Source organism: Amblyraja radiata, chromosome 20 (assembly GCF_010909765.2).
Source record: "Amblyraja radiata isolate CabotCenter1 chromosome 20, sAmbRad1.1.pri, whole genome shotgun sequence".
Taxonomy (NCBI): domain Eukaryota; kingdom Metazoa; phylum Chordata; class Chondrichthyes; order Rajiformes; family Rajidae; genus Amblyraja; species Amblyraja radiata.
In genome coordinates, this window is record NC_045975.1 from 26,672,030 (window position 1) to 26,687,185 (window position 15,156).

General features: G+C 45.5%; 1 protein-coding gene across 3 annotated transcripts in view; it reads right to left on the reverse strand.

The window, feature by feature from the left end:
- Positions 1-10,744, reverse strand: part of nap1l4 (nucleosome assembly protein 1 like 4) — a 75,905-nt gene extending 65,161 nt beyond the window's left edge. For 2 of the 3 annotated variants that reach the window (XM_033039135.1, XM_033039137.1), the window contains exons 1-2: positions 10,628-10,744; positions 641-674 (exon numbers count right to left, since the gene is read on the reverse strand). In XM_033039135.1, coding sequence (XP_032895026.1) covers positions 641-657 — 17 coding nt within the window. In that variant the 5' untranslated portion in view covers positions 658-674; positions 10,628-10,744. Of the gene's footprint in view, positions 1-640; positions 677-10,627 lie in introns of all 3 variants that reach the window. The other variant, XM_033039136.1, reaches the window with a different exon arrangement.
- Positions 10,745-15,156: the final 4,412 nt, after the last annotated feature.

Genomic DNA, 15,156 nt, shown 5'->3' on the forward strand with positions numbered 1-15,156 from the left:
CCACCATCAAAGGGATTTATCGGAGTCGTTGCCTCAATAAGGCAGCTAACATCATCAGAAACCCACCATCCTGGCCACACACTCATCTCACAACTGCCATCGAGAAGACGATACAGGAGCCTGAGAACTGTAACGTCCAGGTTCAGCTTCTTCCCTACAACCATCAGGCTATTAAACACTAAAACCTCATAAGCTATGAACTACAATAGACTATTATTATTATTGCACTGTTATTGTTTGTTTTTTTGAGTTTTGTTATATTATTTATTATGATTACATATTCTGCTGTGCTGCAGCAAGTAAGAATTTCATTGTTCTATCTGGGACATATGACAATAAAACACTCTTGACTCTTAAATCTAGAGTATAGGAAAAATTCTTAAAATAACATGATATGGCAATATCGGGGGAAAACCCCTGCACAACAACAAATACACCAATGACTTACAATGCAAAGTGGTTTAAATGTATAACTCTTCAATTTAATGAATTTCACAACTTAAATCACATTCTATTATGTACAGATATCCAACTATGAATTTTGTAGTAGTTTTATCATATGGAGAATATTGCTCCCATTTTCCCAAACCAAACTATCAATTACATGAAATGACCAATGCTTATGGATTTTTTGGCCTACCTGTTCTTATCTGCCATCTTTCACGATGGTCCAACTAGGAAGAAACAAAGCAATGTCAATACTACTTTTACAGCTTCAGTCATAATGCTATCAGACAACTAGAAGGAAATATAATGCATATGCTGCATTATACTGCAGATTGTAGTGCAAGATGCTGTTTTAAACTGAAGACACACATTAAATGCTGGAGTAACTCAGGGGGACAGGCAGCATCTTTGGAGAGAAGGAATGGGTGACGTTTCGGGTCAAGTCCCTTCTTCAGACTAATCTTCAGACTTCAGATTTCATGGACTGTTGGATATTATTTTATTAATATTTTAAGAAACTTTGAATTCACTTTCATTTTTAATTTGTTACACAGTGGAATACCGAGCCCCATTCACCATATTCAATTGAAGGGCCACGAAAAACGGAGTGCAGAAACCAGCACAGTACTTGGTAAACCAGATGCCAAACCATTAGGATTTCCAAATAGGCCAATAGTAGATTATTTTACCGTACCATTTTTCCCTGCCACTTTTAAATCCAATGAGCTTTTATTTGATCAGCCTGTCATACGAGGATCTTGTCAAAAACTTTCCCAAATAGATGAAGACTACATCAAATGCAATGCCGTCATTTACTTTTCCTGATACCTCAAAAAATTCAATCTACCTTAAATTCAATCAGATTAGTCAGACATGAACATCCTTTCAAAAATTCACACCGACTGACCCCGATTCAATGAATACTGACTCCATTCACCTCGAATTCAATTCCAATAACCTATCACGGATGTAACTAACCAATAATTATCCAATTTTGTGCCTTTAAAAAAAAAAAGTACAACATTAGCAATGCTCATGAATCTTGAGCCACAACTGAAATTCATTTGCAAAAATAAATCCATTGAAACTTACTTGTTTAATAAGTTTTCCCCATTCAATATTTCACACCTGTTCCCATTAACCACAACAGTGAAATCAGCCGTCCTTTAAAAAGGTGCAAAATATTAACAACCTGTTCATGTCTCCACGCATTTCCTTTTCAATTCCTAATAAGCCTATTTTTACCTGCCAATTATTATTCATACCCTTTCTGATTTTACCTCCAAGTTTACACCTATACATTAATTCGACAGAAAGCCTGGAAGATTATACAAAAGTCTTGATGCCCCCCACAAGCTTCCCCCTTTTGCCTCGTCCTGTCCGCAAGACTTGCTTCTGTCCAGCCTATCCACATCAGCCACTTCACAATCCTAATTTTCATTTGATTATCAATCCCATGCTTATGCATGAGATAGATTTTCAAATGAATTGTCTGATCGGGAAGAGACTTCAGTGCTGCAAAAGTGAGGTATACAACATATATTGCGCTTCACAAGTTCTGCTAGGTCTTAGTGCCTATTTGTGTTCATTTCTAATTTGAGCAATCAATTAAAAACACCTTTTCTTGACTGGAGAGAAATTCAATTGCTTCTGAAAAGAAGATGGGAAATAATTTTTGGCAAAGTTGAGCAACGTCATGAAAAGTTAAATGCATGTGGCTCGTGTTAAAAATAAAGTACATTTCTGAGATATTAGCCATCTTACAACAGATAGTGGGTACAATGACCAAGTGATTGCTGTAAACTTTGCTAATCCAATGGTCTTAATTAAAACCACGAAAGGTTACAAAACTAACAAAAAATATCTGGTTTGATCATTGTTGAAACCATCAGAACACGGAAGTTGCTGATGGTTATAAACACACTGCTTCACAACTGCCCTTTTGTGGAGGGAATCTGTAACCACAAAACTTGCAACATTAGTTCCACTCCACACAGCTGACCTGCTACAACAATTTCAGAAAAGCAACAAAGACCTTGCCATTATTAGCAATGTCTTAACCACAGAACTAGTATTAAAAACACCCAGGATCTCAACAAGAAAGTTATGTTGACTTTTCATGTGCACAGAATGCCAATTTTCATTTATAGAGAACAATACAGATATGAAGATTTGAATTACAAATCATTCTGTGTAACCCCTCGCAAAATGACATGCGGTCCTAATTGCACGTAGACACCTTGCTGTTCCATAAAAATATGTTAGCATGTGGTTATGCTTGTTTCAACTTTTTTTTTTCAACGTCATCCAATCAGCATCTTCAAAATTATCCGAGGCAGTTTGTTTAAATGCTGCAACCGAAACTAGTGTAGCTAATGATGCCCCACTATTTAAGAAAGGAGGGAGAGAGAAAACAGCAAATTATAGACCAGTTAGCCCTACATCGGTAGTGGGGAAGTTGCTGGAGTCCATTAGTAAAGATGTAATAGCAGAGCATTTGGAAAGCAGTGACAGGATCAGTCAAAGTCAGCATGGATTTATGTAGGGGAAATCATGCTTGACAATACAATACAATACAATACGGTTTATTTGTCACATTGCACATAAGTGCAAGTGAAATGACTGATCTTCTGGAATTTTTTGAGGATGTAACAAGTAGAATGGATAAGGGAGAGCCAGTGGATGTGGTGTATCTGGACTTTCAAAAAGCCTTTGACAAGGTTCCACACAAGAGAGCAGTGGGCAAAATTAGAGTACATGATATTGGGGGTAGGGTATTGACACGGATAGAGAACTGGTTGGCAGACAGGAAGCAAAGAGCAGGAATTAACGGGTCCATTTCAAAATGGCAGGCAGTGACTAGTGGGGTACTGCAAGGCTCAGTGCCGGGACCCCAGTTGTTTACAATATGTATTAACGATTTAGATGAGGGAATTAAACGTAACATCTCCACTTTGGTGGCAAGAACAGGAAGGCAGATTATCTGAATGGTGTCAGATTAGGAAAAGGGGAGGTCACTGAAAGTAAGGATGCAAGCACAGCAGAAAGCTAATGGCATGTTGGCCTTCGTTGCGAAAGGATTTGAGTTTAGGAGCAAGGAGGTCCTACTGCAGTTGTACAGGGCCCTGGTGCGACCGCACCTGGAGTATTGTGTGCAGTTATGGTATCCTAATTTGTGGAAGGACATTATTGCTATTGAGGGAGTGCAGCGTAGGTTCACCAGGTTAATTCCTGGGATGGCGGGACCGACATATGATGTAAGAATGGGTCGACTGGGTTTGTATTCACTGGAATTCAGAAGGATGAGAGGGATTCTTATAGAAACATATAAATTCTTAGAGGATTGGACAGGCTAGATGCAGAAAAAATGTTCCCGATGTTGGGAGAGTCCAGACCAGAGGTCACAGTTTAAGAATAAGGGGTAGGCTATTTAGAACGGAGATGAGGAAAAACGTTTACACCCAGAGTTGTGAATCTATGGAATTCTCTGCCACAGAAGGCAGTGGAGGATAATTCACTGGATGTTTTCAAGATGCTCCTCCGGAGCACGCAAGAAAGGAGAGGAGTGGAGTTGGATTTAGGGAGAGGAGAGGAGTTAGATTTAGCTCTTAGGGCAAAATGATGGTGGCACTCTTTGCAGTCAAAACAAAGGCAAAACTGTCAGCATTTTTAAATGAAACTAGACTAAGTGGGACTCGTTGGGTCCCTGTCACGCAGGAGACTTGGTCCCCCAACGCAATATTCCACCACTCACCCATAGCCCCAACTGCACAGGCCTCGGATCGGCCCGGAAGCGCCAACAGCTACGGCCGTGCCGGCGGGTGTGGGGAGTGCTTTGAGAAAAGATGGGGGAAGAGCCATGGGGGAAGAGGGGGGTATCACGGGGGAGGGTGCAGGAGCCAGCGAGGGAGACCAGAGGGGAAGGGACCGGAGCTGTGGGGAGTTGCAATGGCGGTGCGTTTAACTCACAGCGGGCGCTGGACGTCTCCTCCGCCGGGATCAGATTCACTGCTTTCCGTTTGGAGACCTCAGCTGGCCATACAGAGCCCCCCTCAGCTCCAGTAAAGGCATGATGGCGCAGGAAGGGGCGGACCATCCCATGGAGTGACAGAAGAGACTAATTTGCGCGGCGCTGACTGGCAGGAGTGGTAATCGATCTGCGCACGTGCGGTTTTTATGATTTATAAACCTCGCTGACTTTTACATTAGACCACCGATCGGAACAAAATTTGGTGCAATCACAGCACCAAATGCGAGCGAGCTGGCAAAAACTGTAGCACTATTGCGTATCTTTTTTACGCAAATAGAAAAACCGCATAAACCAGAAAAGCACAAGTTCAGCTTTAGTTATCTACTACATTAAGTGGGACCAGTAGGGTCCCAGTCACACGGTAGGCCTGGTCCCCCAACACAACCCATTCCCCAACGCAATATTCCACCACTCACCCGTTCCCCCAACGCAATATTCCACCACTCACCCATAGCCCCTAACTATGCAGGCGCAGCGCATTTCCCCTCATCCCCTAGCACTCCCTCCCCCTCCTCTTCATGTGTGGGAGGGGAGGGGAGAGTAGGAATGTGTGTGGGGGGGGGAAGGGGAGTGTAGGAGGGGTTGTGTGTGGGGGAGGGGTTGTGCCGGGGGACGAGGGGTTGTGCGAGGGGCTGGCCGGGGGGGTTGTGTGTGGTGGGAGGGGTTGTGTGTCGGGGAGGGGTTGTGTGTCGGGGAGGGGTCGTGTGTGGGGGGAGGGGTCGTGTGTGGGGGGAGGGGTTGTGTGTGTGGGGGGGGGGGGGGGGGGGTTGTGTGGGGGGGGAGGGGTTGTGTGGGGGGCTCTCGGGCTGGGAGGCTGTCGGGCCGGGTGGCTGGGTTCTCTCACTCACGGACTCTGGACTCAGCTCCGCCTCCGGGTTTTTTTTATCCTCGCCCCGGTGAGTGACAGCGGATGCCGGAAGGGGCGTTACCTCATGGTGGCAGACAGACGAGGAGACCAATCTGCTGATCTCACGATTTTTAAACCTTCATAACTTTTGTAATATTCCACCGATCGGAACAAAACTTGGTCGCTTGGAACAGAGAACGGTAAGGTTACGAAAAAATCCTAAAGGGCCTGTCCCACTTGGGCGACCGAAACTGCGAGTTTAGAAGAGTTTGCCCTCGACTCAAACTCGCAGCATGGTCGATACGAGGTCCTAGGAGGTCGTATGAGGTCGCTGGAACTATCCTTCATGCTCGAGGGAGGTTCCCGCCTTCTCGCGCCCGGCCTCAGCTAGGTCGCGGAATTTTGCAGGATATTGAAAAAATTTCCGCAAGTAAAATTTGATCAGCATGGGTCGTTTTCACTCGTAGTGCAGTGGAGTGGGGTCGCTATTTACTTACAGGCACTCGAGGGCAGCCATAGGCCATCTCCTTCGCTGACCGGCCATTTTGATTAGCTCATTGGAGTTTCACAACCTAGGTAAAATACCCGCCAAACTTTATTAAACTTCTAAGTGTCCCCACTCCTACTCCCAATCCCCCCCCCCCCCCTCTCCCCTTCTGTCTCCCCCCCCCCCCCTCCCCCCACGCTCTCTAAAGGACTTACGGCACTCGTTTACCTTCCTCTTCATCGTGCACAGCGCTCCACCGCTTTCCTTGGCCCCCACCTTCGCGATGTGTGTGTGTGTGTGTGTGTGCGTGCGGTCGGTAGATGCCTCTCTCTATCCCTCCCCATCCTAGTTCTCCAACTAGTTTTTCTGCCCCCTTGATTAAGTTTTAATGATTGTATGCCTCGTTGTCATCTTCCCCATAGCCAACAATGATCCATTCTACATTTTAATTGAACTTCGTTCCTTTTGATCTTTCATTTTCACCGTACCCTTGCATATCTGTTTCCCTCTCCCCTGACTCTCAGTCTGAAGAAGGCTCTCGACTCGAAACAGCACCCATTCCTTCTATCCAGAGATGCTGCCTGTCCCGCTGAGTTACTCCAGCTTTTTCAGCCTTACCCCGAGAATCTACCCTTCAGCCCAATGGTTGCTCGATCCATCGCATGGATGAGATGGAGTTATTGGGAAAAGGGTGAGGGGTAGCATCAACTATGAAACTATGATAGTTTATCAAAGTTCATGATAAACTATTGGTGGTGCTTGGACATGGTCTTGTCCAACTACTGTTCTTTCCACCTGCAACAACTAGCAGTGAAGCTGTCCCTTCTACCTCCCAAGGAATTCATCCATATCGTCATAATTAGTCTACATCCTGCAGTTGTTCGGCTAACACGAAAGGAACTACACGCCATGGTCAACAAACAGCACCAGTTATACACTGATACCTGCTCCAATAGGGACTTCATCAAGAGTAACCTGAAGACACTTCCAAACAACCATCAGCCTGTATCCTGCTGCATCAGAGGATCAAACAGTCTCCACCACAGCCACTCCATCATAAGAGACACCTATAAATTCATCCCTCACCAACACATTGGAAAACTAGACCATCTGGCTGTGCGCCTTCTTCCTGCATTGAGATAGCAGGTAAATAGTACAGCTCCAGTGAACAAGAGTGTGCAGAAATGGTCAAGGAAAACGTTCAACTCTTGTTATTAAGGTCCATGATTCACACCTGCCTTAAAATACCTGACATCGAACAAAGTGAGATGCCTCAATAATTACCAACCGATGGCACTCACATCAATTACAATGAAGTGCTTTGCGGTTGGTTACAACACAAATCAAATCCTGCCTCAGTAAAAGACATGGACACATCAATTTGCCCACTGCCACAACAGGTTGACAGCAGATGCTATCTTGCTGGCTCTCCACTTTGTGCAGGACCACCTGGACAACAGGAATACACAAGTCAGGCTGCTGTTTATTGACTGCACCTCACTGTTCAACACAATCAACCCTTCCAAACTCATCGTCAAACTCGTTCTGTTCCACCCTATGCAAACGGATCCTTGACTTCCTCCTGGCAAACCTCAATCAGTAGGGATAGGCAACAACACTTTCTCCTGTCTGAACATCAGCGCATGGGGCATCTCAGGGTGTACTCAGTCCCCCCATTTTAGTCTTTCCACACCCATAACTGTATAGCCAGATGCAGCTCCAAAGCACATCTTTAAATTTGCCAACAATATCATCATCGATGAATAACTGGTAACGATGAATCCGAGTAGAGGAGGGAGATATATAATCCGTGTTAGGTGATGCCAGATCAACAATCTTGCTCGCAATGTTATCAACACCAAGAAAAATATTGTTGAATTCAGGAAAGGAACATCGAGGGACCATTCACCTGTCTTTATTAGCAGGACAGTGGTGGAGAGTCAACAGCATGAAGTTCCTGGGATTACACATCTCTGATGATCTGTTCCTTGGCCCAGCAAATTGATGCAATCACAAAGAAAGCTCACCAACACTTGTACTTTCTCAGAGGTTTGAGGTGATTCAGCATGTCACTGAATACTCAACATGTGAATGGTGTTAGGCACATTGGTTGCATCACGGCCTGGTTTGGAAATTCAAACTCTTAAGAACGAAAGATCCAATGACAATATCACCAAATCTCTCTGGGGTGAAGAATTCTAAAGATAAATGATCCTCAGAAAAAATGTCATCTTATATCCATCTAAATTGGGAAATCCCTCCTTTATCATTTTCTTAGATACACCAATCATAGGAAACATCTTTTAAGGATTGACCCAGTCAGACCCCCACAGCATTGTCTCACTGAGATTACGTCAATCCTAAATATCGTAATTTCCTTAAAATGTCAACTCCTTCAACTCATAAATAAATCTCATGAACCTTCTCAGAAAAGGCTGCTGTGTAGTCTTACATATGCTCTTACATATGAAGACCAAAATAGGAGGCAGAATTCCATGCATGATCTCACCACCTGTAAAACTGCTTCAAAACCTCCCTCCATTTCCAAAACGGTACACAATAGCGCTACAATTTTGGCCCGCCTTGCTCACCATTGTCCTGGGATGGAAAAGGGACAAGTTATATTATTGACATTTTAAACTTCACAAAAGGCATTTTTCAACACTTTTCCACTTGCTCTGCACGTCATTGCGTCCCAATGACGCCACAATGGGATCCCGAATCTCATTTACATTTAAAAAAATTGTGATTAAAAAAAAAAAATTGTTTTAATCAAATTCTTCCGTTTTCATTAACAGCTAACATTGTGTTTAGGTTTTTTTAAGGGAAAAAACACGAATTCCATTTAAAACAAAAAAATTGTGATTTTCATTGTGCGATGGGGGGGGTGGTGGTGAGGTCAGGAATGGGGGAGGAGGGTGGGGTTATGGAGGGAGTGACTGTAGGTAGGGGAAAGGAGAGGGAGGGAGTTGAGGGAGAGAGTGGGGGAGGGGAGGAGGAGAGGGGAAAGAAGAGGGAGGGGGAGGGAGTGCTGGGGATGAGGGAGAATGGAAGATAGGGGTAGAAAGAGTGATGGCGAGGTAATGGAGATGGGGAGGGGGGAGAGAGAGGAGGGGAGGGAGGGGGTGAAGGGAGCAAGCTGAGGAGGGAAGGTGGAGACAGGGAGGATAATGGAGGTGGGGAATAGGGGACTGAAGAGGGAGAGTGAGATGCGTTCACATTGATCTTATATTTTACCTCATTGCCATTTTAAACTTTAAAAACGTCAGCCGCGCCTGCGCAGTTGGGGACTATGGGCGAGTGGTGGAATATTGCGTTGGGGGAACGGGACCCAACGGGTCCGCATTTGGTCTAGTTTATTCTAAAATTGTGTTTGCCTAGTCACTCCCCTATCCTTTCCAATAGGTTATTCCTCGTATACAAAGGTAGACACAAAATGCTGGAGTAACTCAGTGGGACTGGCAACATCTCTGGAGAGAAGGAATGGGTGATGTTTCGGGTCGAGACCCTTCCTCACCCATTCCTTCGCTCCAGAGATGCTGCCTGTCCTGCTGAGTTACTCCAGCATTTTGTGTCTACCTTCGATTTAAACCAGCATCTGAAGTTCTTTCTTACACATTCCTTCGATACAGTTACCTTCTAAGTGCCACCTCATTGAATGCATTCTGTGAATTCAAATACACGTTTACTGGATCCATTTGTTACACCTACAAAATAAAAACTCCAGCATAGTAGTCAAACATAGATCCTTGAGGTAAGTATCAGTAAAAAGTTTTTTGAGATGGTTTATAACTAAGAGTTTCATTTTTAATCCTATCAACATGTGGTCTTTTAATGTTAGAGTGCTAGATTTTATTAGATTTTGAAATCCATGCTGACTCTACTTGATTGGGTTTTTTTTTTAATCCTGTTATTACTTTCTAGATAACGATTCCATCGTTTTTGAGATGACAGGCTAATTGGCATTAGTTTCCTGCTTAATGTCCCCCTCTTTTACAATCTACTGGTATCTTGCCAGTATTCAGGGAACTCTGGTGATTATAACCAATTTATGCATCCATCGATGCAATCATCTCCTTTTCGACCCCCAAATTAATGGCATCAAGTCGAGGGCACACCATCCTTTAATCACATTAGTTATCTTGTACTTTTCTGGTGATAGAAATTGCTTATTACCCCCTCCATAAAGCCCCATGACTATTTACTAGTAGAATGTTTTAAATATATTCTACCATGGGGACAAATATTAGACAGCACCCGTTCTCAAACATTACCCACATTTTTATTTAGAATAGGCCAAGGACTACTTCCAGTGCAATTTCATTTGAGGATCGTTTACAGCAGGACATTTCAAAGCTAGCAAAAGTTCCTAATTGCAACTCAGTTGAACATTCAGTCCTTGATGCAAGTTTAACAAAATTGACATGAAGCAAACTGGTTCGTTTTTCAAAATCACTGAATAAGGCTGGAACTTATTTGACACCGTCTTTGAAAGTTCAAACTATAGAGCGAAAAACTATTGATTGGAGTGAAATAAAACTCTTTCGGTTGCCATGCCTTCAGAGGCCGGACCCATGGGTTTAAAGGCTTTCTGGCCTCATGCTGCCAACCTGCGGTCGGGCTGACATCGCGTGGCCCGCACTTTAGCGCAGCCCGCAACGTGCTGCGAGCAGCTGCAGAGGAAGCCCGAAGCCCAGGCCCCGCTGCACCAGCTCAAGCCGCCCGTCAGTCCCGGCTGAACACGAACACACACATACTCCCCCTCCATCACTCCCGGCGCCCACTCGCCCCACCGCGTTGCCACTCCCTGCCTCACCTCCTCTCCTCTCCGCCGCTGTCGTTACCCGCCGCCTCTCAGTCACCTCCGCGCGATAATGGCGGACACCAAAGAGACCGCATCCCATTGGTCTCCGCCCAATCCGGCTCGCGTGCTGACATCATATTACGTCCCGCCAGCCAATCAGAAATAGCGATTCGTCTCGGTGTTTGGGTAGGGGTGGGGATGGGATCTTAAAGGGATTGTTCTTTAAGAGACCGACTGAAAGTGACTCTTAAAAGGACACAACATGCTGGAGTAACCCAGCGGGACAGGCAGCATCTTTAGAGAGAAGGAATGGGTGACGTTTCGGGTCGAGACCCTTCTTCAGAGGGTGAGGGTGTCTAGAGGTATAGAAGGGTAGGTGTGAAAACGACAGATCAAAGCAGACGATGTTAAGGAAATGTACAATGTAAAAGGACACGGTAGACAAAAATGCTGGAGAAATTCAGCGGGTGAGGCAGCATCTCTGGAGAGAAGGAATAGGCGACGTTTCGGGTCGAGACACTTGTCGTTGTGTAAAGCGCTCGCAAGCTTTATACTGAATAACAACAGTTCCAACAAATTGCCGGAGAAGTGAGTGAATGGCGCTCTATGACTAATTTATTATCCAGTCAGTAAGATCAGATCATGTGGTCATTGTTAAATTTCTGTCCATGGAATTATTCTTCAGTTTAACCGCTGCCTTGCCTGAATTCCACTATGGTTACAGTTGAAAGTACGTTATTCGCTGTAAAGGCTTTTGGATCTCCTGGGAATTTGAAACATTCTGCACAAAATGTAATTGTTTCCATTAGACTTTGTCCATCTTTTCCCCGTGCATCTCTGGAATTTCCGCACTTTCAAATTTAGTGCAATGAGAAGTTAATAACTTGCTTGTGGAGTCTTTTAGGGCATTGTCACCGTAACAAGTTAAAATTATTAATAAAGATGGAAAGTGAACTTGCTTGATTTAGAATTAAGTATTTTAATTTCAAAAATAAACTTTATTCAATAAAATATATACAATACAAAAGCTGTGCAAAAACTTTATGCATTCTGTGTCTACATTCAACTTTGTCAAACTCAGCCGCCTTCGCATCTTTAAAGAAAGCTCCTTGCCACTTGTGTGCCCCCATGGGTTAGATCCCTTCCATTGTTTGTGGTGGCCTCCCGGACTCTGCCCCTCAAAGTCTATCAACGGAAGGTTCCCAGACGTAGTCCAAGAAGCAAAAGAGAAAAAGAGTGGCTGGATATCTGAAATAAGCATCAGTAATTGCTGATTTTGACTCGTGCACAAGTCTACACCCCACTGAGCTCCAGTTGTCACCCAAATGTTGAACTTACTTCATCTTTTCCAATGATCTGCACCAGTTGCTTGCATGTTCAATGGCTAGTTCTCCTTACATTTCCAACATCTCTGAAGTCATAGAGTGATACAGTGTGGAAACAGGCCCTTCAGCTCAACTTGCCCACACCGGCCAACATGCCCCAGATACACTAGTCCCACCTGCCCACGTTTGATCCATATCCCTCCAACCCTATCCATGTACCTGTCTGTTTCTTAAATGTTGGGATAGCTCCTGCCTCAACTACCTCCTCTGGCAGCTGGTTCAATACACCCACCACCCTGTGTGTGAAAAAGTTAACTCTCAGATTCCTATTAAATCTTTTCCCCTTCACCTTAAACCTATGTCCTCTGGTCATCAATTCGCTTACTCTGGGCAAGAGATTCTGTACCCTCCGATCTATATCCTCCAATGATTTTATACACCATGTGTATAAGTTTATTGTGTCACCACAAGTCATATCTTCTCCCCTTCCTGCATTCTGAAGGACCTTTCCCCTCCAGAGCTCTCTGGTTTATTCTACCACCTTCATCAATATTCTCACTCCTGGCAGGAGATGCAAGACTTTTACCTTCTCCCTCACCACAGTCCAGGGCCCCAAATATATCATGTTGAAGCAGTTATATTTTCTACTACTACCAGTTTAATATACTACTTTTGGTGGTCACAATGCAGGAAAACCAAACTCAGATTGGGTGATCACTTTGCAGAAAAATGTTGTGAAGTATCTGTAAGTATGGACTAAGCTTACCGTACCTGTCATTTTTATTTTCCAATCCATTACCTCCCAAGCCCTTGGCCTCCCACACTGTTCCAACACCATCTTACCTTCCAACAAGGTATTTAACATCCTATGGACTTGATTCAGTCTTCAACTACTTAGACATTTCAGCCTTTGCATTTCATAATTCCAACTGTTTTTTTCTTTTAGTTCTTTCATATTTTTATTGGCTTCTTTTATTTGCACTTCTCCAAACCTATGTTTAATTTCCTAATCTTTGCCACCATTTATCACAATTGTTATTTAATCTCTCCTGATATATGCCCTACCAGTCTTCATTCTCTCTTCCTGCATCCTTTGTTAAGCATCTTAACTACTCATCTCAAACTTTTCCTGGTTTTGATAAAGGTTATTTACCATTTACCCAAAACATTAACTCTCTCTCTCCACTGATGTTACCTGACCTGCTGTGTATTTTTAGAACTTAGTTTTCATTTCAGATTTCCAGTCGTTTTTAATTTTCTTGCCTGTCATTGCTCATTCTTTCGCCTGGAGAAATAATGGAAGGCTTCCAACCTTCAAGGAACTACACCCAGTGGTAAAAAAAGAAAAGAATCTCATGGGAAACTAGGAGCACTGGGCTGTGAATTTGTCAGAATTAAAATAACCAATAATAAAATACTTATCCTTCTGGGAAATAACATAGATTAAAAGGACAAATTCTTGGACTGCAAAATCTGAAATAAGTCTGAGTTAATTTATGCACATGGAACTGATTTTCCTATCAAAATCTGTGTCCTTAAGAGTGCACAACATTGCAAATGCTATAATGATGAACTTATACGTGTCTGAAGGGGAGGAGAGAAGTAATTGAAGCAGATTGACTAATAAAATGTAAACTGCCTTACCTGCTCATTACTCTTTCTCCTTTTGGCACTTGATGTAACTCGGAGGTCGACATTAAACTAGACACTGATGAGGGGAAATATAGGCTCAAATATCCTGGCAAGTCTCTGTGCACCCTCCCCTCCTCGCCAATCATTAGACTTGCACTCGTCTGGACCATGGATTTGGTCCTGAATGCTGGCTCAGAGCTGACATGCCCAGTGCAGATCAGGGCTTGATTGTAAATTCCACGTAAATATTTTGATGACCAGTTACATCACTCCCCTGCATTATGTAATACAACTATGAGCGTATGACAAATTTCTGCTGAGTGCAGATGCTGGAATGTGCGGCAAATAATTCAAGAGCTGCTGGGGGAACTCTGTGGAGGGATATGGCCAGATGACTTTTAGGGTTTACTAGACCAAGTGGGGCCCGTTGGGTCCGGTCCCCTCAACATGCGGTTGCGGGGAGCCTGCGGCGTTACACGCACACAAACCCCCCCCCCCCCCATGATATTATTTAAATATTATTCATTCGCTCCTTTTCCCCCCCATCCTCCGCCCTATCCACTCGCGCATAGCCCTCAACTGCGAACGCAGTATTCCACCACTCACCCATAGGTCCCAATACTCATCACTTCCTAGAGAGGGGGGAAAAGAGAGATGGAGGGAAAAGAGAGAGGGAGGGTGGCAGTGAGGGAAGGGGGCAGAGCGGGAGGGGGGCAGAGAGGGAGTGGGCAGAGAGGGAGCGGTGGCAGAGAGGGAGCGATGGCAGAGAGGGAGCGTTGGTAAAGAGGGAGGGGGGGGACAGAGAGGGACGGGGTAGAGAGGGAGGGTGAGGGGGTAGAGAGGGTGGGTGAGGAGGGTTAAGAGGGAGAGGTGGTAGAGAGGGAGGGGGTAAGGGGAGAGGGAGGGGTGATAGGCAGGGAGGGTGGCAGAGAGGGAAGGGGGGGCAGAGATGAAGGGGGGGCAGAGGAAGGGGGGGCAGAGGGGAAGGGGGGCAGGGGGAGAGGGGAGGGGCAGAGGGGAGGGGGGCAGAGGGGAAGGGGGGGGCAGGAGGAAGGGGGGGGCAGAGAGGGGGGGGGCAGAGAGGAGGGGGGGGGGGCAGAGAGGAGGGGGGGGGGGCAGAGAGGAGGGGGGGGAAGAGAGGAAGTGGGGGCAGAGAGGAAAGGGGGGCAGAGAGGAGGGGGGGGGGGGGCAGAGAGGGAAGGGGGGGGGCAGAGAGGAGGGGGGGGGGCAGAGAGAAGGGGGGGGCAGAGAGGAAGGGGGGGCCAGAGAGAAGGTGGGGCAGAAGAGGTAGGGGGGAGAGAGGAAGGGGGGGGAAGAGAGGAAGGGGGGGCAGAGAGAGGGGGGGGCACAGAGAGGAAGGGGGGGCAGAGGAAGGGGGGGGGGCAGAGAGGAAGGGGGGGTAGAGAGGAAGGGGGGGCAGAGAGGAAGGGGGGGCAGAGAGGAAGGGGGTGCAGAGAGGAAGTGGGGGGCAGAGAGGAAGTGGGGGGCAGAGAGGAAGTGGGGGGCAGAGAGGAAGGGGGGGCAGAGAGGAGTGGGGGGCAGAGAGGAAGTGAGAGGACAACTTGTTCTATTTGATCTTATTTG